Here is a 24,512-nt window from a genome sequence, read left to right on the forward strand (position 1 = left end):
GTTCATCTTTGTTCTCTGCTGCTGCATGTATAGAACCAAGCAGCACCTGACGGATTTGCTTGGGTATTTGGGGAAAGGAGGGGCACTGTCATATATGAGGTGCAGGAAGCCAAGACAATGGCCTTCATGAATATGCAAGCTGATTTGCTGCCCGGACCTTGCATCTGTGCAGTCTCTAACACCGAGCACAGGCACTCAATTATTAAGATGCAAATGCGACCTGTAGTGACATCACACGTGCTACTAAGGTGGAACTAGTATTGTTTCACCGTGAAAGGTATAAACATGTTCTGTAAATGTATCTTTTTAATCTTCTTCCCTTTTAACCCTCCTCATGCAGCTGCTAATTTCAAAGCCTCCCTATCCACTCCGAAGGCTCTCTCAGATAAGGCGGTGGAAAAACAAAAAAAAAAGACACGAGCGAAATGTTTTCTCGGACATATGGAAGTGCCCGCAATGAAGAGCTCCTTCTGAATGAGTGGTCAGGACGTGGTATTCAAATTACAGGAAAGATGCCAGATGACTAGGCAGGTCGGGCACGCTCAAGATGAGAAGGTCGGCGGCAGAGATCAGCTAGTGTGGCGGAATGCATGCTGGGGCTGCTGATGATCAACTGACATCCTACGACGTCTGGGTGGACGCTTCAGGAAGAGCGCAGGGTCACAGCGTCGCTGCGACCCGTCATTGTGTAACCACCTCACCATTTGTTCATACCCTCCTCATCCAGACGTGTAAGATGTGGGGGGGAGGCTGTGAACTCCGCCCACTCCACCCGTGGCGCCCATCCAAAGTGGTGTCATTACTTTGAAATTTTTTAGTGGCCTTTCCTTCCCTCCTATCCTCTCAAACACACGCCGGGCTACCTTGTCAGTTTCTTCCCTCTTTTTCTGACGATCTGTATAAGATACTATGATTTTTCAACGATAGTGATCTGTTTTGCTTAGACAAGCTGTTAATCGAGGGGGGGGTGGGTTGATTACAGGAATGAGTCAATTGGAGGGGGATGGGGGTCTCAGGGAACAACACAGCAGTACACCGTTCCTGGCCCATGATGAACTCCATTTTAAAGTTCTCTGAATGCGCACTGCATTCCTGGTGTGCGCTTTAATCGCCCTGGTGCTGGGCTTGCAACTACTCAGCTGCCAGGTTAATTTGCCTCAGCCTCCCCCCTCGCCATAAAGCGTCTCCCCCTTTCTCACCAAGATTGTGGAGCACCAGCAAGCAGCGAATACAATGGGGACATTGATTGGCTAGAGTCTGAGCGATTGAGTAATGTGTGCCAGCGCGCCTTTAAAACAGCGAATGCCATTCTAACACCAATTCCGACTTGCTCATCCTGTAGTTGAACAGCTACGCTGACTACTGCCCAAAGCTGCCTGTGTATGGCTTCATGGGCCACCGCTACAGGGGAGGCTTGCGTCCCTCAGAAGCTTACAGGCCTTTCACCTAACTTCCAACTGTTATTTTTCTGGTCTGGGAGTAATTGCCCTATTGCTGCAGCGTCTTAACACGAGTAATGTTTGAAACGTGAGGCTCATCGCTCTTCCTGGCCCATGCCACGTGGATGTTGTGAACGTCCCTTGTGATCACCAGTGCTTAGCAGCAACATTGAAATACCCCTGTGCGGTTTACGCGTACTGTGTGCCCTGCGTGCTCCCGCGCCAGTAGTGGACTGGGTCTCCATCTATCGCCCCCGAGCCTTTAGGGAATCCCATTGCCGCATAAGCCAGTCACTCAGACGCCATTCCCGAGTCACACCTTTTGCAGCAGCAGCTTAATGATTGTTGGCTACTCTGCATCACAGCAGGCCCCCACAGTAGATCTCCACTCCAACTGATTCATGCTGCCGGTAATTGTCTTGGCATTGCAAGTTCCAGAGGGCTATTGCCCTCGCTTCTCAAACTGTGAGGCGCTGCTCTCATTTGGCTATTTTGGCATTTCAGGGGTGGGAAGTCCCATCCCCAGTTCCATGGAAGTGGTCCTTACGCATGCACAAAGTTTCGCAGCCACTGCAAATCGTCCCAAATCCTCTATGCCAGTCCCAGCATTCTGTGCTTGTTGTGCAATCCATTATGTGCCCACGTAGACCTGCTGACCCATTACGGCCAAGGATCTCCAAGCTGCAGACCTGTGGTTTGAGAGCATTCCTGGTTGTCCCATGCTCCTCATACTCTTCGATCGCCGCGCTGCTAGCCGCCTCACTCCTTGCCTGGCGTTTGGCTGGTCTGCCTTCAGCACTAGACTGCAGAGATGCGCCAGGTGTTTTCACAACGTCCACGATTTGTTGGTCTTGATTCTGCAGCAGCGGTCCATGCTTGCTGTGCTATGGGTTTGCACAGTTCACCCAGGGAAAGGCGGCCGAAACGGTTGTCTCGCTGCTTCTCAGGGAGGGTAGGGGTTGAGCTGTACCCAGAACCACCCGGCGACAATGTTTTTTGCCACCCATCCAGGACTGGGATCTCACCCACGATCTCGCAAGGGGGGGGGGGACTGGCGGGAACTATGATGTCACGGCTAGCTACCACGTAGCACCTCCCCAGCTGCTACCTGGTTGATCGCTCGCTCATACCACAGTAACGCGCATAAGTCGAGCCCCCCCCCCCCCCCCTCGGTACATGGCGCACCCGCGCGTTAATGTGCTTAGTGTGGCGCGTTGCAATTGCTCTTACATACAATCTGTTTTACAAAACCAGTTTATGTCTAACATCGGAATACATCTGTACTGTAGACGTACTGTAGATACAACCATCTAAGCTCAAGCTATTTACTCAGTGGTCTCTAAGGAGAAAGGGAAGGCTAAAACAATTTGGACTCTTCTTCCACCCCCCATTCGTTGGAATAGAAGCTCACCCGTCACCTAATCCGCAATCTATGACCAACAACACTTGAACGGCATTCCGACAGGCTTGCTAGTTTCTGTTTTATGCGTGTTCTACTTACTGAGGCTGTCTGACATGGTGCGAGTTAAGTGTCATGTATGTGGTTGCACCTACTGGCCTGTGCGACCTTGGTGTGCCCTGAGTTCCCTGTGCGATGTTAATGTTTGTTCTGTTTCAAGAGAGTTTATGTTATACACAGTTAGGGACATTTCATCAACCTAGCAAGCATCCCATGCCGCCAGTTAGATGCACAAATCAGTGTAGCAAATTTATACCTCATAGTGGCAGCTACACCACAAGCCCTCAGACTACTCTGCATTTTCCTGTTTTAGGTTAGAAGTTTAAACACGCTCACCTTAAGGATGCTAACTCAGATGTTAAAACAGTTCGTTTTCTCTTAACATCCTTTCCTATTTTTTCTTGTTCTGTATCTGAGTCTTTCCTTTCTGCTAGTACTACTTCTCTTTATCCTAGACAAAAAGCAAACCTAACCTGCATTACTATTTCTTAATAATACATTTTCTTGGCTCAATGCATTTTTGGAATTTACACTTCTTAATTTGCTTCTACCACATTCTTATACTTAGATTTCTAAGCAACTACTCTATACCTATATTCATATCCACAGACTTTAGTATAATTAACAGTAATTTATAAATACTGACAACAATCACATAGCTGATAACAACAACACTCGGTCTACAATTTTGAGAGTGTCTGCTTCAGAGATAACACTGTGGTATTTTTATGTATTTTTGATGTGGCTGAATTCAAATATGAATTCAACACTGATTGGCTACTGTTTCTAAGATATTATTAAGTTTTTACTTTTCTGCTCTGTAATGTGTAGATTAAGTTTTAATCATACAATTGCAACCTAGTGTATTCTCAGTGCTTATGTTGCTTTACATGAAATATTCTCACCCTGTCCTGTTTTTGTAACAACTTTAAAACTCAGCACAAGAGTTACTTAAATCACAATTTATTATTGAACCAAAGGCACAAACCTGTTATGTACTAGGTTTAGTCCTATTCAGTGTCTACTCGGCGCTCTCTTGGCTTTGTCTCTTTTCTGTATTTTAAATGGAGCATTGCCTGTCACTGTCCGCAACTAGTCATGACGCATTGATGGGCTCCATGCCTGATAGCGTTCTTCCATTGTTGCAATGTCCTGCGTGAAATCGCTCGCGTGTCGTTCGCTCACTGCCTCTGCCAGTTTGTGTGCGAAAAAATATCTAGATGAGGAGTGCAAAAATGTATCTTTAGTGAATGTTGCAACCAAGGCTTTATGTATGCTTGAGGAGCGTTTTCCACCAACCACCCTGTCAGTTGTCTGCCTTGTTGTTTCCGAGAAAATTTATTGCCACTACTGTAGAGCGCTTTCCATGCCGTCTTTCTTGCCACGCCAGTGCCATGGTCAAATGCATTCATCTCGAGAAGTTCCACGAATCTGGAGCGGCAGCACAGCACCTTTCTTTATTCTGTAGCTTTCACTTAACGTGGAAATTTCCATGGAAGGTACTTGAAGTCTGCTTGTGTTTTGTCCGCTGGCTTGACGGTGCTTCATCTCGCTCCGCTTGATGTGTCAGGGTTGCGTGGCAAATCTTCCGTTGATTCAACAAGTGGTCGGCATGCTGAACCCATTTCCTCCAGGCTCATGACGTGCGGTGGCACTCTTTCTTGATGTAGGGGAATCTTCTGCTCGCCGTATCCCGTTGCAGAGCAACCCAGCAGTTACTTTTGTATCTAGTCGCAGAACACAGGGAAGAGAGCAACAAGCCTTTCAAATTCCAAAACTGTCCACTGATGTTGGTCTTATCGTTTATGCACCTCAAAGTTGATTTCTGTCTGTCCATACGTTTCCTTCACATGGACTGCGACTTGACCAATTCTGGAATTACGCACAACCATTGCCCCATTCATGCAGCAAGAACGATTTAGACTCGCTCGCTGATCAATGAAGAGTTTCCACTCATCTGGTCGTGGAACGAAGTGGGGGTGCCATCCACCATCGATGTTTTTCAGGCTACAAGATCACCTTCATGAAGAGATGGGACAAGATCCTTTTGATCGGTAACAGAAGCATGGAACCTACCATCGCATCACCTGCCAGGAGATTCCACTGCTGTAGTCTGGAGCCCAACAGCTAGACTAGAGCCAATCAACAATTTTAAGCATCATTTTCGTTTTCAGTGACCAAGAATTAGTAGAATTTGACCACATTTATTTCAAAAGCATTTTGGCTGTAGAGCAGTGTAATAGGTCACATAATTGTAATCACTGAATACTCACACATAGGCAAACATATTTATGTTGGATAAGACCTTGATGTTTATAACAATTTGTTTTTCGAGCACATCTGAATATCAAATACTCTTTTATACAGTATGCTCAACTAAATTTAGTACACATTTAGCTGGGATAGTATCCAGCATCCATGATGATAACACTTGTTAAAAAATAATGAGTTAATTAAATTTGTAACTGAACTCCTTCAGAGAGAATTGTATATCTCCTGCTCTGTTTTACCAACATTCTGCCATATATTTAATTTTATAGTAGTCTTGGATGATGACCCAGCACATGCTGTTCATTTTAAGAACAGTTTCACTATGAATTTGACAAAATGCAAAGAAGGTACAAATGTGAGATTTCTAAAGACAGCTACAGTACTCAACCCAAGGTTTATGAATCTGAAGTGCCTTCCAAAATCTGAGAGGGATAAAGTGTAGAGCAGGGATGGGCAATCTTTTTGGTCCCAGGGCCACATCTGGGTATGGAAATTGTATGACAGGCCATGAATGCGGGCTTTGGGGTGGGACCAGAAATGAGTTCAGCGTGCAGGAGGGGGTTGTGGGCTGGGGCATGGGGGTGGAGTGCGGGGCGTGAAGGGGAAGTGTGAGGGCTCCAGTGTGGGGCTGGGGATGAGCGATTGTGGGTGCAGGAGGGTGCTCCGGGCTGGGACCGAGGGGTTGAGGTGCAGAAGGGGTCAGGGGTGCAAGCTCCGGGCAGTGCTTACCTCAAGCAGCTCCCAGAAGCAGCAGCAAGTCACCCCTCTGGCTCCTTCGCGGAGGCGCAGCCAGGCAGCACTGCATGCTGCCCTATCTGCAGGCATCGCCCCTGCAGCTCTCACTGGCTGCGGTTCCCAGACAATGGGAGTTGCGGGGGCGGCGCCTGAGGTGGGGGCAACGTGCAGAGCCCCTTGGCTGCCCCTATGTGTAGAAGCCAGAGACGGGACATGCCACTGCTTCTGGGAGCTGCACAGAGCAGGGCAAGCCCCTGACCCCGCTCCCCAGCTCGAGTGGGGCAAGCCCCAGACCCCACTTCCTGGCGGGAGCTCAAGGGCCAGATTAAAACGTCTGGAGGGCTGGATGTGGCCCCCGAGTCATAGTTTGCCCACCCCTGGTGTAGAGCATGCTTTCAGAAGTCTTAAAAGAGCAACACTCCAAAGTGGAAACTACAGAACCTGAACCACCAAAAAAGAAAATCAACCTTCTGCTGGTGGCATCTGATTCAGATGAAAATGAACATGCATCAGTCCACACAGGTCTGGATCATTACCGAGCAGAACCCGTCATCAGCATGGACACACGTCCTCTGGAATGGTGGTTGAAGCATGAAGGGACATGTGAATCTTTAACGAATCTGGCATGTAAATATCTTATGACACCAGCTTCACCAGTGCCACGAGAAAGCCTGTGTCACTTTAAGGTGACATCATAAAAGAAGTGGGCAGTATTATCTCCTGAAAATGTAAACAAACTAGTTTGTCTGAACAACTGTCTGAACAAGAAGTAGGACTGAGTGGACTTGTAGGCTCTAAAATTTTACATTGTTTTGTTTTTGAGCGCAGTTATGTAACAAACAAAAAAATCTACATTTGTAACTTGCACTTTCATGATAAAGAGATTGCACTACAGTACTTGTATGAGGTGAACTGAAAAATACTTTTTTTTTTTAATACAGACTATAATATTTGTAATAAAAATAAAGTGAGCACTGTATATTTTGTATTCTGTGTTGCAATTTAAATTAATATATTTGAAAATGTAGAAAATATCCAAAAATATTTAAATAAATGGTATTCTATTGCTGTTTAACAGAGCGATTAATTGTGCGAATTAATCACAATTCATTTTTTTAATCGCTTGACAGCCCTAGTTCTGAGTTACACCCAATCCCAGAAGAAAAGTTTCAAACTCTGTTCTCTAAGTTTTCTACCTTTCACCAGTGCAGTCAAAGACATAAGTTGCACCTCTGGGCTGAGAAGAAGATGGAGAGATGATGCAGATGCATGCTAGCAGAGCCAAGCTTACTCCATGAGCCTAGTTTTTCTTGGGAAAACTAGTTTTCCACATGTTTTGGGGATGGAAATTTTGATTCTTTATTGGCCATATTGTATTTTATCTATTAAAGTTTTCAGCTCACAGGTCATACTCTTTTAATGCCAGGGAACACTATATAACTTGGGAAGAGCTCACTCAAAACTAGAAAGATAAGCTTTTTGGAAATGTGTGTAATTTATTCATGCCCTTCAAACCTAAACCTCTACTGCTTTTTAGAAAAAGCTCTCTCTCTTCAGTAGAATAGGAGCAACTAGTCAAGGATTTCACCTACGAAAGTTTCATTCTCAGAAGAATCAGTTTAATAATTCACAGCTTTTCAGAGGGGGACGGATAGCTCAATGGTTTGAGCACTGGCCTGCTAAACCCAGGGTTGTGAGTTCAATCCTTGAGGGGGCCACTTAGGTATCTGGGGAAAAATCAGTACTTGGTCCTACTAGTGAAGGCAAGGGGCGGGACTTGATGACCCTTCAGGGTCCCTTTCAGTTCTAGGAGATAGGTAATTAATTTTTTATTTTTATTTACAAAAGGCCCAAGTAAGGCAGCTTTTGAAATTTTGAAGTAGTAAAGGAAACCCCAGAAAGTTTTATTTTGTAACAATTCAACTAATTGTTTTTAAGTTAAACACAGATGCATCTTGTATGTGGAGGAGCGTAGGAGCGCTTAACTTCAACTACGGATACAATGACCACAGCAGACGGGAGTCTAACTTAGGTGCTTTAGAAAATCCCATCTTAAAGTTACAAAAACAACAAATAGTTTGTCTTATCTTTTTGTTTTTACAGCTAACCAGGATTCACACTACCACATTAAAATATCACTCTACCTGCTGATAACCATGAAGAAGGTTCTCTTGATCTTGAATTTCCTTTTGGATTTGCTTTAACTTTTCTTCAGTGACAGCCTCTGTTGCCCCAAGGTGAAGCCATTTCTTTTCTTTGCTCAGCTCTTCCATACTATTTACCTTTTAAAATATACAAAGCACACAATATGTCAATAAAACAATTGCTAGATCAAGTTCTCTGGAGAAAGCTTTGCACTAAGTCAGATGGCATCTATAGTCCTTTTTATAATAAAACACATGGAAACAGAATACTTTGAGCCTTCAAAAATACTGGTGTCAGCATAGAAGCATTATCTGAAAAAGTGAAGCACATGAAAGATTGTAGTAATATGCACAACAGGCCCTGTTGAGTATAAGGGCTTGTCTACATGGGGAAACTTACCAGCAGAACTATACTACTAACTCCCCATGTGGACACTCTTAATAAGAGAGTTCACATGGTATAACTGTAGCAGTATACTTGAACTGGTAAAGTTCTGGTGGTAACTTTCCCTATGAGACAAGCCTTAAGCATACTTTTGTAGAAAACACATCAGAAAGTGTATATAATTCTGCTTTTATTTTACCAGAAACTGACATTATATTGTCAAGTATCAGAGGGGTAGCCGTGTTAGTCTGGATCTGTAAAAGCAGCAAAGAAACCTGTGGTACCTTATAGACTAACAGACGTTTTGGAGCATGAGCTTTCGTGGCGTGATACCCACTTCGTCAGATGCATGTAGTGGAATTTCCCAGGGGCAGGTTATATATGCAAGCAAGCTAGAGATAATGAGGTTAGTTCATCACGAGGATGAGGCCCTGTCCTAGCTCATGCTCCAAAACATCTGTTAGTCTATTAAGTTGCCACAGGTTTCTTTGCTGCTTTGACATTATATTAACTTTTATTTGTAGTTCTATGTAAGGATTATAATTGGAATGCTGCCTGCTGGAATGTGTATATGGATTGTCATAAAACAGATAGCTAAGGGTTTGTCTCTTTCACCTGTAAGGGTTACAAAACAACACCTGACCAGGGACCAATCAGGAAACAAGATACTTTCAAATCTCAGAGGAGAAGTTTGGGGGTGGGTCCTTTGTTCTGGGGTCAGTGTGCTCTCTAGGCTCTGAGGGTGTCACCACTATCTCCAGGTCTTCTATCTTCTATTTCAATTGAAGTACGGTGGAAGACATATATGGCCTTTCTTCAATTGTTTTTCTGTATTGACACGTGTGTAGTTTGCTGGAAATGTTTAAATTGTTTTTTTCTGGAAAGGCTGTTTATTCATTTTTTAAGCTACGCCTGTATTTTTATCTTGATTACAGAGACAATTTTATGTCTTTCTTTCTTTTATTAAAGTTTCTTTTTAGCCTGTTTGATTTTTTTCTCTGTTAAGGCTCAAGGGACAGGAACTCTGTGCCAGGTACTGTCTCTCTCAGGGAGAGTTGGGAGGGGGAAAAGAAGGGGGGGGAAGGTAAATTGTCCTCTCTGTTTTGTAATTCAAGGAGTTTTACATAAGTTACACTTCCAGGGTAACCCAGGGAGGGGAGCCTGGGAGGAGGTAAGAGGGGGAAGGGAAGTGGGTTATTTCCCTTTGTTGTGAGACTCAGGCATCTGAGTCTTGGGGTCCCAGGGAGGTTTTGGGGGACAGGTGTACCAGACACTGGAATTCCTGGTTGGTGGCAGCGCTACAGGATCTAAGCTGGTAATTAAGCTTAGAGGAATTCATGCAGGTACCCAAATTTTGGACGCTAAGGTTCAGATTTGGGAATTATACCTTCTGACAAGGATACGTATACACCATACACCACTGGTGGTATACATATAGCTACATGCTGCAGTTAAAAGCACACTGCATCCACACTGCAGCATGTAGCCATAGATATCAGTGAAATGCTCTGGCAGAGGAGAGGTAGTACGGAAAGGCTTCAGCAGCTTCCTGCTGCCAGTCTTTCCCCACCCCACCCCAGCCTTTCCCAGTTGCTGGAGTCTTTTCCTGAGGCAAGGAAAGGCTCTAGCAGGGGGAAACGTGAAACCTTTCCCAGCTACCTCTCCGGTGTCAGAGCTTTTCCCTGCAGCAGGGAATGACTCCAGCAGCAGACAGACAGTTAGCACAGCCTTTCCCTGCTGTCTCCTCACTGTCAGAGTTCTTCCCCACTGGAGGAGTTAAAAACAACAGTGTAGAGGCAAGTAGAGTATGTACTCACACACACACACACACACACACTTTTCAGGTATTTTTACTTGTCGAAGCCAGGCCTCACCAGTTACACTGTTATTTATACCCATGCTAGGGGATGGGGATATGTACTCTAAGTGCTGCCAAAAGAAGCATGCAGCAGACAAGTATCCAGAGAGGAATTAGACAGACAACCTCTAAGTAGCAAAGCCTCTATGTAGGAGCCTCTATTCATCTTGTGACTATGTGGCTCAGTGAAGAGAATTGGTAAGTAAATTGTTTGGTTGAGGTGAACGTCCAAGACCATCTTTAAAAAACTTAGGGTGAGGTCTGGTAGAGATTTTGTCCTTATTTAAAAAAACAAAAACAAAATATGTGTAGGAGACCCTACTCTGAAGCCTGCAGATCCCCCATCCTCCTGGCCAACATGGTAGCCACAAGGAGTGAGGGAAGAGCATAACTCAGTTTACTCTCTGGAAAAACAAACAACTTTATAATTGATTTCAGATGGAACAGCAATAGTGTGAGTGTGCACCCTGCCCCTGCCCCCACCCCCACCATTTATTTCGTGTTAATTGGTTCAGAGCAGGAATAACTGAACTAAGAAATACTGAGTGTTGTTTTCAGAAGCAAGTTTAAGCAAGGCTTTCCCTTTGTCTGTGGTGGAAGATAAGGTACAGTACCTTGGTCCGAAGCACATAGTTTTCTTGACTCAGCTGAAAAAGCTCTTTGTCATGTTGCATTTTCATTTCTACCATCTTATTCTCCATTTCCTTCTGTTTCTGTGCAAATGAATCTTTCAGCTGCTGAATTAAATCATGTGCTGCTTTTAACTTTTCCTCTGCTTCCTTGACTCTTTTTAGCAAATAAAGCTCTCTCACACAATTTTTGACAGGGAAAAGTGAGGAATCCTGGTGAAGAAAAATTACCAGAGAAACACTGCATTGAGATCATTAATCATTCATTTTCATTTCATTCAATAAGATGAATTGAAGATTTAAGGTGAGCCAATACAACATCTTTCTGTGAACTATTTCACTGAGCACTATGAAGATATAAAGAGCTGAACATGAGTGTTAACATAGTTAAGCAAGAATAAGTGTCCAGTGCCAGCAGATATCAGGGTGGAGGAGAAAAGAGCTGGGAAGGATCTTCACAGGTAAAATATACAACAGAAGTTACAAAATTATTGTGTTTAGGTTTTTGTGGGTTTTTTTAAGCAAGTCATGTTAAAATGCAATTTAAAAATAATATTTATACTACGGTTCTGGTAAAAAAATAACAGCAATTTCAAAGAGCTTCTCCTCGTATGTGTGACAAATCCTATAATCTTACTTTAGAGATGAAAATAAATTTTTAACTACTTTTACTCTTCTTAGCAATAAAGAGCTAATTCTGTGAAGAGCAAATCAGTTGGATTCTAGTCTGACTCATACTTCAGAATGGCTAAATCCCAAAAACAAAATAAATATTTCAAGGTGAGCAAAGCTGTTAAGGTTCTTCTGAGTTGTAGTAGCTCTACGGCCAGATTTTTCTATTAGCTGCACATACATGCAGTTCCCACCAACTTCAGCAGGAGTTGAACATGAACGGATGATGGGATAATGAGGACCTTTTAATATATTTCAGTAGGGTAGGATTAAAAAAAATAGATGTTACTTACCTGTTCTGTAACACTTGCTCTTCAAATGATTGCACATGCCCGTTCCATGTGAGGCATGTATGCCAAGTGCACTGAAGCCAGGGATTTTATTTTATTTTTATATCCAGTGAGGTAGTGCCTATGCCTGCATGTACTCCTGGCCCAGGGTACAAAACTTGGAGCCACCTCAACACTTTTCAGTTCCTTTGCATTGGAATCCATAACAAGCTAGACTCTGAAGGAGAGGGGAAGGTGGGTGGGGTGTGGAATGGACATCTCGAAAAAACAGAACAGATAAGTCACTGTTTTTCCTTCAGGTGTTTGCGCACGTCCATTCCACATTAGCTGACTCCCAAGCAGTTTGAAATGGAGGCAGAGCTCAGATTGTATCTGAAAAGGGACTGTAGAACTGCCTTTCCAAAGCTGGTATCATCCCTAGAAGCTGCAGCAATACCATAATACTTGGTAAAGGAATGTGCATGTGTCAGAAATTGGGATATTTTCCCAAAATGCTATTGAAGTTGCTTGAACTCCTGTGGAATATGCAGAAATCTTTCAAGGAGCAGTGGTCTCAGCACTCTCAGAACACACTGATATGTACTAGGTGCTCTAATTTGAAATTCTTTGCAAGGAAACTGCAAGCTCCTTCATTCTGTCCGCAAAGGAGACAAACAACTGAGGGATGCATAGAATGGCCTGAGTTCAGTCAAAGCAGCAGGCAAGCGCTCTATGCATGCCTAAAGTGTGGAGCCTCTATTCATCTTGTGACTATGTAGCTCAGTGAAGAAAATTGGTAAGTAAATTAATTGACTGAGGTGAAAGTCCATCATCATCTTTAAAAAAACATTGGGGTGAGACCTGGTATAGATTTTTTTTTATTATTATTTTAACATAAGGACAAAGTGTAGGAGGCCCTACTCTGAGGGCCTGCAGATCCCCCATCCTCCTGGCCAACATGGTAGCCACAAGGAAAGCCACTTTGACTGAAAGGGATGTAATCAGGAGCATGCAACAAGTGACTCACAAGGTGGGCCATTAGAAGTAATACTAGGTTCAAGTCCCAGGACACAGGCAGTGAGAAAGGGGGATCAGAGAGTCTTCACTATATATACTCTTGGCTGGGATTTCAAATAGATGCAAGGCGCACAAGCAGCCCTGATGAGTACTGCTATGTGAAAAATCTCTCTCTGCCGTTCACTGGGTGTGCCCACACATAGTGTGGAATGGATACGTGCAATCACTTGAATTGACAGTTATTCCCCAGGAGGAGTGAACACAAATGTCAGAACCCATGCAATACTGCAGCACTGGCATATACATATATATTAAAAATAAAGGTTTACTTCTAAACTGAACAAAGTTAATATGGAAATCACCAAGAGGCAAACATGAAGCCTCACAATGCCATTTTTAGTCACTTTTCAGAAAAGAAAAGCACTTTACAATTATTTTTGCTAATATTTTAAAAATGTTCTGTTTGTTGTGGCCCATACACTCATTGGAAGCTGCCTCATCCTCCTGGTATGCACAGAGGTCCCGAAGAAGAAGGAAGAGCAGCACTCTGACAGATGAGCATAGGATGCTGCACTTTTTCTTTGCTTTCAAGATTTCCTTTGGGATCTTTTATGAGCCTTTTTTCATCTTGAAAAGATCTCTGAATAGAACCCAAAAAAATGGTAGCGAACACCCACAGCTACCTGAGCTGCCTTGCTCCATGTCTAGTTTACAGAAAAGCAGGAAGAACACAGGGATAATACCAATAAATGCATATAATTTCCTGTAAGGCAAAAACAAATAAATAAATCTTGCTCTCTTATTGGCTGCCCACTGCCTGCCTGAATAAAGGAGGAGAAAAACTTTTTGCCATGTCAACCAAGTAATTTTTCTGTTGACATCAGAAGATACCATTATATGCTCAAGCACAACATACAGTGCCAGTACAAAGACAGACAAATACAGGTGCTAACTTACATGCCAAGTATAATAGTTTTATTTGGAAGTTTTATTTAAATTAAACCAATTTGGTACTGAAATATTAATGTTTAGAAATTAAATAATGTATAGCATTTTCACAATAACATTGACATAAAACTACCCAAACAGGCTGATCTGGGAACCTAAAGTGGCAGTATGACTTTAGCAATATCTTAAGAACATCAACATCTGATTAAAGCAAACTCTTAATCCAAAGTTTCAGCATTTATTGATCCTGTTATAAAAGGTGTTACAAAAAGCCTTAACAAAACTGGTATGCAAAATTCTTCATCACAGGTGTTCTAGTTTTAAGCAATAATAACTTAAAATACTACACTTACATTTTGAGACTGCACACAAGAATCCATTTCCTTAATCTGTTGTCCAAGGGCATTAACAACTGACTGGCTAGATGTAACCATATTGTTGACCTTTTTAGAAGCTGATTCATTTATTGCAGATCTTATTACCCTAGTAGTAAATAATGTTTCTTCATTTTGAGAGGAAAAAGCAGAACAGAACAAAATTCAGTGAGTGACAGACTGTGAAGGCACCATGCTTTCAGGCTATAAAACCAATGAAAATGCTTATTTTCTACTTGTGAACAAAACATACTATATGTACATGCTCTCAAAAAGTCAAATATATTCATATGATCCACTAGTGCTAAGCCTCAAGCTTCTGGCTCACAATTCAGGCACTCCGTAGTTAAGATTTTCAGTTAATTCAAGAACGTCCACAACAAATTACGTGCAGTGTTACTAGAGATGGAGTAGCCATCATTTCCTTTATGTATAAATAAAATTTTTATAAAGAACAATGAGAAACATAACTGTAATAACCATAATGCCCTGCAGACCCAAAGACCAGGATAATTTATCCATTAATTGGACAGCAAATACACTAGCTCAGTTCATTTTGTGAACTTTCCTTAAGAACCACCAAGCCTCCCACTTTTATGTGAAGATACTACAGAATATCAGTCACAGCAGAAATAACACCAATCTTAGAAATAGACCCTCTAGCAAAACGAAAAAAAAGCACAGTTTAACTGAGAAACTAAGCATCTATTCCTAACACCCCAAGATGACATTGGCATATGCAGTGTTGTTGCAGGTATGCTGGTCCCAGATATGAGAGAGACAAGCTGAGTGAGGAACTATCTTTCATTACAGCACTGTGTGGGCTCAAAAGATTGTCTCTCTCACCAACAGAAGTTGGTCCAATAAAAGATATGATCTCATCCACCTTGTCTTTCTAACTTGACACTGGGACATAAACGGTGAAATTCATCTTAGGGTAGGAAACAACACACATTCAACAATTTATAGCTCGGTAGCCTAGAAAGTGGTGGTTTTCTGTAACTACCAATACTACAGACTACATACGCTCCTTCCAAAAAAAACCCTGAGCTGATGACAGGAGTTTCTACCTATAGTGAAGGAGAATATATTGGTAAGTGATCATGTTGCAAATCAGATGCCTTTTGCTCTTCTGAAGAGCTGGTCTCTTTCAGGTTTTAGCTCTGGTACTGTTGGTTGTGAAATAGTTGTCTGCTTCTAAGACTACCTGAAGTATTTTTCCTAGGAATTTTAAGTAGGACAAGTAAACCTTTCCTTACTAGCCACCTCTGTCACCATTTTATCCAGAAGCTCTCTAAACTGTCGGGCTCTCAAAATAAGGGAACACAGGAGCTGTTTTACCCTAGAGTGTGCTCCATATGCTTCCTGGAGAGCACGTTAGATGCTTAGAATGTGACGAGAATCAGAGCATCCACAGAGTGGATGCCTGCAGAGCCTCAGAAATAACAAATATTGCCCACAAGATGCCAAAACTGATCAGGAATTTTATAAGTTCAAATGAACCAAATCCTGAAATTCTGTCTTTATTTGTAGTTCAGTCTCCACTGTACAAGCCACTCTGAAGCAGAGAATTCTGGCAGAGGTTCTCTCTTAGTGGGCAACCTCAATGTCAGATTAATGGGCATTAAGGAAAAAACTAATTCTGGAAAGAAAAGCAATTGTTTCTTTGTATTTTCTAACAAGCTCCAAAACGTCCAACTGAGGATAAAGATAAAAGGCATATAAAAAAACAGGACAGGCCACACTGAAAGAGGTTACAATATCACTCCAATAAGTTGAACTATCCAAAACAACTTTAAATGAAATGAAGACTTTTTAGTTGCAGAGAACATTTATACTTACCAAAGTAAAAACTATAAAACAGACGTACATATGTTATTGAAGGCAAAATTATTTTCTGTTCAGTTGGTCAGCAATAATTAAATAAGTCTAGTGGTGGAGCATGTGTCATAAATGGATAGGTAGGTAAGGGTTAAGTTTCTTTTACCTGAAAAGGGTAACCGAACACCTGACCAGAGGACCAATCAGAGAACTGGATTGTTTAAAGTCAGGGGCGGGAATTTAGTATACTCGTGGTCTTTGTTTTCTAGCTAGAGAAACAAGTCTTCTTCCTAAGCTCTCCTAAATACTTCTTCTAAAACACGTAAGTACCCAGAAACGCAAATAATTCAGCTATATGGCCTTGGTGTAATTTACCTGTATGGTTAATTTTTTGTGCTTGGTATATTGGCTTCTTTTAAAAATCAGACTGTCTTGATATTTTCTTATAAGCAAGAGCCTTAGAGTTCTATGCAAGATGATTGTTATATTTCTTTCTTTTTCCTATAAAGTTTCTTTGTTAAACCTTGTGAAAGTTTTCCTAGGGAGCAAAGGGAAAAGCCCAGGCCTGTTGGTCTATTTTCCTATTGTCCAGGATAAAGCAGACACGGGAAAGAACGAAGAATGCTCTCTGTCTCTGGGGTTACAGTTTTTTCCCTCGTTCCTGGAGCAAGGGGGTGGCAGAGCCCAGCTTGGTATTTTGCATCTCCATTTGTAACTGAGGAACAGAAAAAAGCGGTTTCCTTGGTCACACAGTTAGCCCGAGCAAAGCCTGATTAAGGAGGGGAAGTTTATTTTTCCTCTTTTAGCATCCAAGTAAATAACGATGGAACTGGGTCCCACCAAGGGAGTGGGGACACCAAAGAGGAGGAAAGGGAGGATCAAGGCCCCATAATTAATTTCCTGATCTGTGGCAGCTGAGAATATCCAAGCTGGTATTGGCTTTGGGGAAGTCAGTAAGCCCCCAAAACGTTGACCGCAAAAATCCAGGTTTGTACAGAAAACAGACTGGTGACATCTAAAGTCCCAGGTCTGGGACTGGACGGCTAGATTACCACAAGCAGGTTTTGAATAATCACATAATGACTAGAGTAAAATGAATTACACTGGAAGTACAGCGAGTAAATGTTTTGTCTTTTCTATGAAAAATTGAATGCATAAGGAAATGAAAAAAATGTTTGCATAGTTGTGTGTTTGGTTTTTGTTTTTTAAAATAATTAAAGGTTTGGGTTTTTAATAGAACTCAATGTTGAGAAGCTGCACTTTCATAAAAATGCAATGTCTCAAAATCGATTCCGAAGATTGACAGCCCAGCTAAAGGAAGTTGAAATCCACATGTAGAAATGTAATCCTTTCTTTTTGTACCATAGTTTACAACAAGTTCTGTAGCCCTATTCAAGCATTAAACTGAGTTAACATTTTTATTTTACTTTTTGGACTGACCTAATATCCATGGAGTCATGAATCAAAATGCATCATCACACAATCTGACTGCAAATTTGAAAAAATATAGCTAGCCCACCTCTAGTTAGGAACATGCAGGAACCTGGAACTCAATCACTGAATGATTCTTTCAGGAAAAAAACACTGCTATAAACTTCATCTTCAGGAAGTGGAAAAAGTACATCAACAATAAAATCTAAGCACAAGGCCTGCACAACATGGGCCTGCGGACCTCACGTCGGCCTCACGGGGGATTCGGAAATCCCTAGCACAACTCGCTTCGCGGGCAGCCCCATGAGCCTTGAATCCTGCCGCAGCTGGGAGTCAGAGGCTCTGGGCTGCTGGCAGCTGCGGGGAGCCCACGGGGATGAGCCCTTTAAATCTCAACCGCGCTGGGAATCAAAGGCTCGCGCGGCACAGATTCCAGCCGCGGCTTGGATTTAAAAGGCTCAGTGCTCCCCACGCTGCAGGGCATCCCCAGAACCCCTGAATCTCCGCCGTGCCCGGCGGCAGGCAGCAGCTGGATTTAAAGGCTCAGGCTCCCCTCGGCTGCCTGCAAGCCCAGAGCTCCTTTGAATCCGCCGCCCGCGACCACTGATCCCCTCTCCACAATCCGTGCACTTAACTGCCCCTCAGGACTTCCACCTCCCTATCTAATGCCCCTGCTTCCTTGTCCGCCCCATGCCCCTCCTGAGACCCTGCCCCTACCTGCCCCGTGGGAACTCCAGCCCATATCTAAAGCCTGCCCTCTCCTTCCCCAACTGCCCCCCTCCTGCACCCCTCTAACTTCCCATATAGCGAAAGGACCACCCCCTACTGTCCCCTGATAAACCCCTGGACTCCCAATGCCTATCTCAACTGCTGCCTGTCCCCTGACGCCAACCCCAACCGACTCCGCCCCATCAACCCCTCCCTGATCCCCTGCCTTGTGACTGCCCCCGTAACCCTCTACCCCTTCTCCAACCCCCGCCCCCTACCGGGCCACTCAGATCACGTTCGGCTCCGTGCAGCTCCAACACGTTGCTAGCCATATGCTCCCTCCACGACACACTGCCCCCCCACGCCAGCACCTGCCCTTCCAGAATTGAAACAACCCAAAATTCAGGTGCTCAAGCTCATTTTTGGCAGGCTGTTACTTCATTTTCCCCAAATCAATATACTGATCCAGGTAACTGCTGTAGAAAAAGTAGGAATAATTAGTAAGAAAATCGCTTTACTAGGACTGAATTGCTATGTTTTTCAATCAGCCATTGCCTTTTTGGTTTGTTTAAAAGAGACATGATACTGCTAATTGGCAACTTCCCATAGAAAGAAGAAGTAGAACAAAAGAATAATAAAGCACCTCATACTTTTCCTCATGTTATTGAACAGTCTTATAATTATACATCCACATATCCTCCAATCACATCAAGCTGAAAATGTTTCCACTTACTCAGCTCTTAACCATATGGAAACCTATTCTTGTCTGTGTTTTGCCACATCCAAAATTCCTGCTGAATGACCCGCCTGAACGAGTTACCAGTGACCAGGCTGGGCGGCATTGGGGGGGAGGGCACGGTGGGGAGGAAAGGTGGAATACCCAGTGCTGGGCAGCAAGGGGTGTGTGTGTGTGTGATGTGTTGGGTGTGCTTGGTGGGTGGGGAAGAGCGCAGGACTGGACAATCAGGGAGTACGGGGGGAGTGCAGCGCGGGACGGAGGCAGCCAAATTTTTTTTGCTTGCGCACGCAAAAAAACCTAGAGCCGGCCTTGCAGTCTTTCCCCCAGCCACCGTAGCCTCGAGCCCTTTAATTGGGCCCTCAGGGCTCCTTAGCCATCTCTTCAGCTGGGAGCCCCTGGTTGATTAAAAAATAAAGCACTAAACCTCCCCACCCTCAAAAAACCTTCCTTTTTGCCCACAAGCTGTTTTGATGGGCGCCAGTCTGGGGAAAAGGAAAGGTTTGTTTCTGATGGACGTGGCGCCGCTGGGGCGGGGTCTCTACAGGCATAGGAGGTTCAGCCCTCAGCTGTTTTCTTTGGAGTAATTGTGGCCCTCGCCAACTTTATATTGTGCAGGCCCTGATCTAAACACTAATTTTTTGTGTACATCAAAACCAATTCCTGGATAAACAAAAAATTAACCACTGAATCTTCATCTAAGATAAAATTATGTGTATAAAACTATCATTTACCTTTTGCCTTGCGTATCCTGGATGTGATTTGGCTTTCAAACTGGCCTTTGAAAGAAGCTTCTTTGAATGCTCTCTTTTCACTAATTGTGGAAAGTTGTTTAAGGGTGAATGGGTTTACGCAATACCCAAGAACTCCTAATCCAAATATAAGGCCCATGGGAGAGTTCTCTTATGAAAGGAGTGTACTTCTAGTGCTCTTTGTGCATTATTTGGCTATCTAATCACTGAATCCAATCCCTTTCCTCCAGACTGGACTGACATGCCGTGTGTAGAAAAGTAAGTGAAGTAAAACCAACTTAGACATAATAAATCTGAAGGTAACTTTCAAGTTTTATCCCATTATTAAAATAGATTCTTAACAACATACTAAGCCAATGTTTACAAGAGTTAATCTTAAATAAACAGGAAATAAAATCGTTGGATCGAAAATGATAAACCAAACCCAAACAAATGAATAACGTTAATTCTACAAAAAAATTACAGGCTAGTAGTGAAAAGAAAAGATATCACAGCCGAAAAGATAACTGCCCTATTAGGTGAATGGAACAACAGGGTGAGATGAAAAAGACCTATAGGTTATCTTGGAATTGCATTCAGTTTTGAAGCCCATACCCAATTACAGATAGCATGATGTTTTCTTGGAAGCCCAAAATTAGGGCAGGACTCTAAAGCTCCTAATAAAATATTCTAGCAAAGTATGTTTGTGAGAAGAACCTTGTACCTACTCTATATTAAGAATATATGATTTTATATAAGAGAAGATAAAGAACGAAATATTGAGTCGAATACACAGATTTTACTTTTAAAAATTTGAATCTCTTATTGCAACAATCAGAATCTGTGGAGAATGATGATACTCAAATTAAGCTGCCTTAGTCAATCGTGGTCTTTAATCAGTCCCCTTTCTGAATGACTACCTTCAAGTGAAATTGCCTGGAAAAAACACTCTCTTCTTCCTTTTACTATGGTTTTTCAAAACAAAAAACTAAAACTTCTGCTCCAGAACTGCATCATTTTTGTGTTCTTACATGGCAAAATGGCTCATATTTTCAGCTGCTCTGCCGTCTGTTAAGTTTACTGACTAAAGAAAAATAAGTGCATTTAACAAGATTTGGCAATTTGCTTACAAATTTTTTTCTAAAATTGACAACCAAATGCAATTATTCCGTTGCCAGGTCAAAAGACTACTTATTTTTTAAAATAGCTTACTTGCAATACTTCTAAACTGTATTATACGTAATGGATAAGTCTATTGGAAAATAGATCTTATTTCAAAACTGACCAGACCATACTCAGATCACATATTCACTTTACACATCAAGCCACAAACGAACACACTAGTACTGAAATAATCTAGCGCAATAAAATCTAGATTCCTAACCAAAATGACCCTAGTTAATTCAGAAAAGATATTTTCAACAAAGATAATAATGGGTATTTAGATGCATTGTCTAAAACAAATACCTTAACAGGCTCCAGGTCCAAAGCCTCTTCATGAGAGAATCTGCTCTAATTAGGTTCATTCAATTCCTCTAATAGTGACAAATCTAAGGATTGGAATAGAATTTTATAAATTTTAAGTATAATACAATACATATCATAAATCAGCAATTTTTAAAAAATATACAATTCTGAGTAGGGATAGATTTTAGAAAACAATTGTATCAAAATGCTATAACGAAGTTATTTTGGCAATAAATCACGCATCTTTCTGAAACATGGCCCCTTATGGGATTATTGGCAACAAAACAAGTTCCAAGATACTAACATATAAATAATAACGAATGTTGAAGAAAAAAAACAAAAAAAACAAAACAAAAAAACACTTGTCCTCACTGTAAAAGTAACTTCTAAGCACAAAACTGTAAGAAACATTAATTTTGAGTGGGTGTGTTTTGGGGTGCTTTTTTGGTCTTGTTTTAACAAGCACCCCATTGTCAAGAAACTACATACAACTCTCAGTGGTGTGTATCAGATATTTTAAGTTAGGCACAGGTACCAAAGGGGTACATTCGGCTTGAATATTCATAAAGTATTGTTGGCACATTTTAACTTAAAAACTAACTATGTTAAGTGCTGTACTGACACACTGATAAGGATAATATAAAACCAGTAATAAATGAAAAGCTGTTTAACCACCCATTGAAAAGCAAACAAAAAGAAGATACTGAGCTAAACTCTATGACAACAGTATGTGTAATGTCTACTAAAACTCCAGTGGCTCTAAAAGGTAGTGAAAAGAAGATGCAGACAAGAAAATAAAGAATGGAAAAGACATACTAGGTCACCTCGGGGAAATGTGTAAATAGAATAACCCCTCAAATTCCTTTGGTGAAACTAAGACAGAACTTAGCCTGTTAATGTTGTTCAACATAGAAAACGTGGGTAGAAGAGATCTTGTTTCTAAGCTTTAAAAAGGGTGTACAAATACAAACAAATTAAAATCTTTTCCTTAAAATAAACTTTATTATAGAAATCTTTGTTGGCCACTTCCTACCCTCCTATGGTAAACCAGGGGAGAGACGTTTGGGGAAGGAGGTCTTCAAGATTGGATCCGAGATTCTCTATATTGTCTCATTCAGTCGAACTGTGGGTAATGCAATCAGAGCTGTACCCAGAACATACAGATCCCCTGGGTCCCTGCAGGAGAGCATCCACATGGAGATCCTTACCTTTGGCATCAGCTCTGCCCCTGCTAGCTCTCCTTGGCTAGACAATGTTATTGGAGAACTCTGCTCGCCCTGGAGCCTTTAGAATGTCAACGAGGTGCTTACAGAAGATAATGTATCAGACTATAAATTATCCTAGCCTGGGAATTTGCAACCTTGCCTTCGCATCAATATCAAACTGTGTAGTCGTCCCCACTCTCTACCACTACAGATCGATATCGGACAGCATCTCTAAGAGTGTGAGTAGAAAAGAAGAGAATAGCCACTGATGTGGCTGATCCCCATCTTGGACTAGAGATCACACACCTGAAAGAATCCACCTGTAGATTTAGGAGAAACTGAGAGTCAAAAATTCCAAAATTGCCTGAAGTGGTCAGTACTCAAGTCCCATTTCAAAAAAGCACTTAGAAACCAAGTCCCACTCAGTAAGACATACTAGGCATTAAGCAGAAAAGCTGGTCAGAAAAATGCAAACAAAATAATTTGTCATAATTTTCTGATACATTGGAAACAAAAATATTCAAGGAAGCAAGTTTGAAATTTGACAAACTCTGACAGAACCCAGGAAGGCCCTGTCACTATGGCCTGGATCTCAATTCTTGTGTTGCTTTTTGCGGATAGGATGAATTTTTTTTTTTTTTTTTTTGTATTTTTGTGCAGCTAGAATCCCGGAAGAATCCCCGCTAAGCCAGGAACCTCAGATGCGTCACCTCCAGGGGTTCCACTTCAAAACCTACCAAGCATTTAGAAAGCAGCCTAAGCTCTCAAATCCCAAGCAGATCACCATTATGGGCTGCAATGAAGCCAGGGTATGCTGGCAACCAACAGGCGAACTCTACTCATATTGTTAGATCCATAAAATTGCCCTTCAATGAATAGCAGCCAGTGAAGATGAAACCAGACTTTTGTCAAGTAAAGTTGGCAGTTCACCTCTGTTTCAGTGATACACATAAACCTGATAGAATCATGTCAATTTGATCTAGCAACTGCCAGGCATTCATGGGTCCCCAGCTTCCCTGCAGCCTGCCAAAGAGGCAGCTGGGTATTCCCAGGAGCATATTTTGTTTCCAGAAACATCAAGGTTTGGTGCTCCAAAATGAAATGTCAGAATTTCACAGAAACTGAAATCTTACGAGATGACTTTTTGTCCCATATCAGAATTTAAAAGAATTCTGAAAAAAAGATAATAAAGTTCACAGAACTGTAATTAGGGTTCCCAGCACCTACTAGGAGCCCTAAAATGCTCTTTGAAAATGGGACTCAACCTCTTCTGAAAAAAAAATTTACCCCTAGGTCTTATATAATTTTCACGTGTTTATGTATATACATTGTTCTTCCATTTTTAAAAAAGAGATTTGTTTTATGCAATGAGAATATTGAGTCAATAGTAAATGCATAATCCTTTAAGTTCTAAGCTCCTTGTGTTTGAAAAATAATTCTTAAGTAACTGAACACAACTTCTCACGGTAACTTGAAGCATAACCCAAAACATACACTGATTTTACGTAATTTTGAAAAAGAAAGAATTATACTAAATATATACTAAAGACTAGTGGAGCATGAGCAATACAGCTACATTACCAAAACCACAGCTATTTTAACCTAAAATAAATGACAAATACTACTCTGTACTAGTCTTTATCCATAGAGTTGAATGATCATCCATAATGTACGTAATTTAACTAACAGGAAATGCAAATAAGATGGAAATCACAACTCTCCTTCCAGTTGCAAGTACTACCTGATTCAGTAGTGAGAAATTTTTTGCATAGTTCTCGTTGTTGAGCATCTGGACTGGAACTATGCATTTCCATCGCACTAAATAATTCTTGCTCATCTTGTTCCTAGCGACTGGATCAATATACAATAGGCCTGCTTGTAATCTTCAATATCACTGTTAGTTGTCCATAGAAAATACCTGCTGAAATGACAATCACAAAATGCAGGACAGGAAATTCCCATAGAGAAACAATTAGTAAACTCAAACACATTGGAAGCATAATTTTCAGTACTAGCATGATCTAATAACAGAAGAATTAACAACATTGTATCAAAGTAATAAAAAAGAAAAGAAATCCAACAATTTAACTTTTTCCCTCTCTGAATTCACAATTTCAAATTAACAGAGAAGCACTATTGCGAAAACACAAAACTTCATTTTAATTAAGGAAGTGTTATTAAACAATACTTGCTTTCTCTACATCTTTTCCTGC

General features: G+C 41.8%; 1 protein-coding gene across 1 annotated transcript in view; it reads right to left on the bottom strand.

Moving 5' to 3' along the window:
• CEP162 (centrosomal protein 162) overlaps positions 1-24,512 on the bottom strand; it is a 91,265-nt gene that overhangs the window by 29,481 nt on the left and 37,272 nt on the right. Inside the window, 5 exon segments of the mRNA XM_075063827.1 lie at positions 3,235-3,263; positions 3,266-3,349; positions 8,049-8,186; positions 10,906-11,133; positions 14,180-14,328. Coding sequence (XP_074919928.1) covers positions 3,235-3,263; positions 3,266-3,349; positions 8,049-8,186; positions 10,906-11,133; positions 14,180-14,328 — 628 coding nt within the window.

Source organism: Chelonoidis abingdonii, chromosome 3 (assembly GCF_003597395.2).
Source record: "Chelonoidis abingdonii isolate Lonesome George chromosome 3, CheloAbing_2.0, whole genome shotgun sequence".
Classification (NCBI taxonomy): Eukaryota; Metazoa; Chordata; order Testudines; family Testudinidae; genus Chelonoidis; species Chelonoidis abingdonii.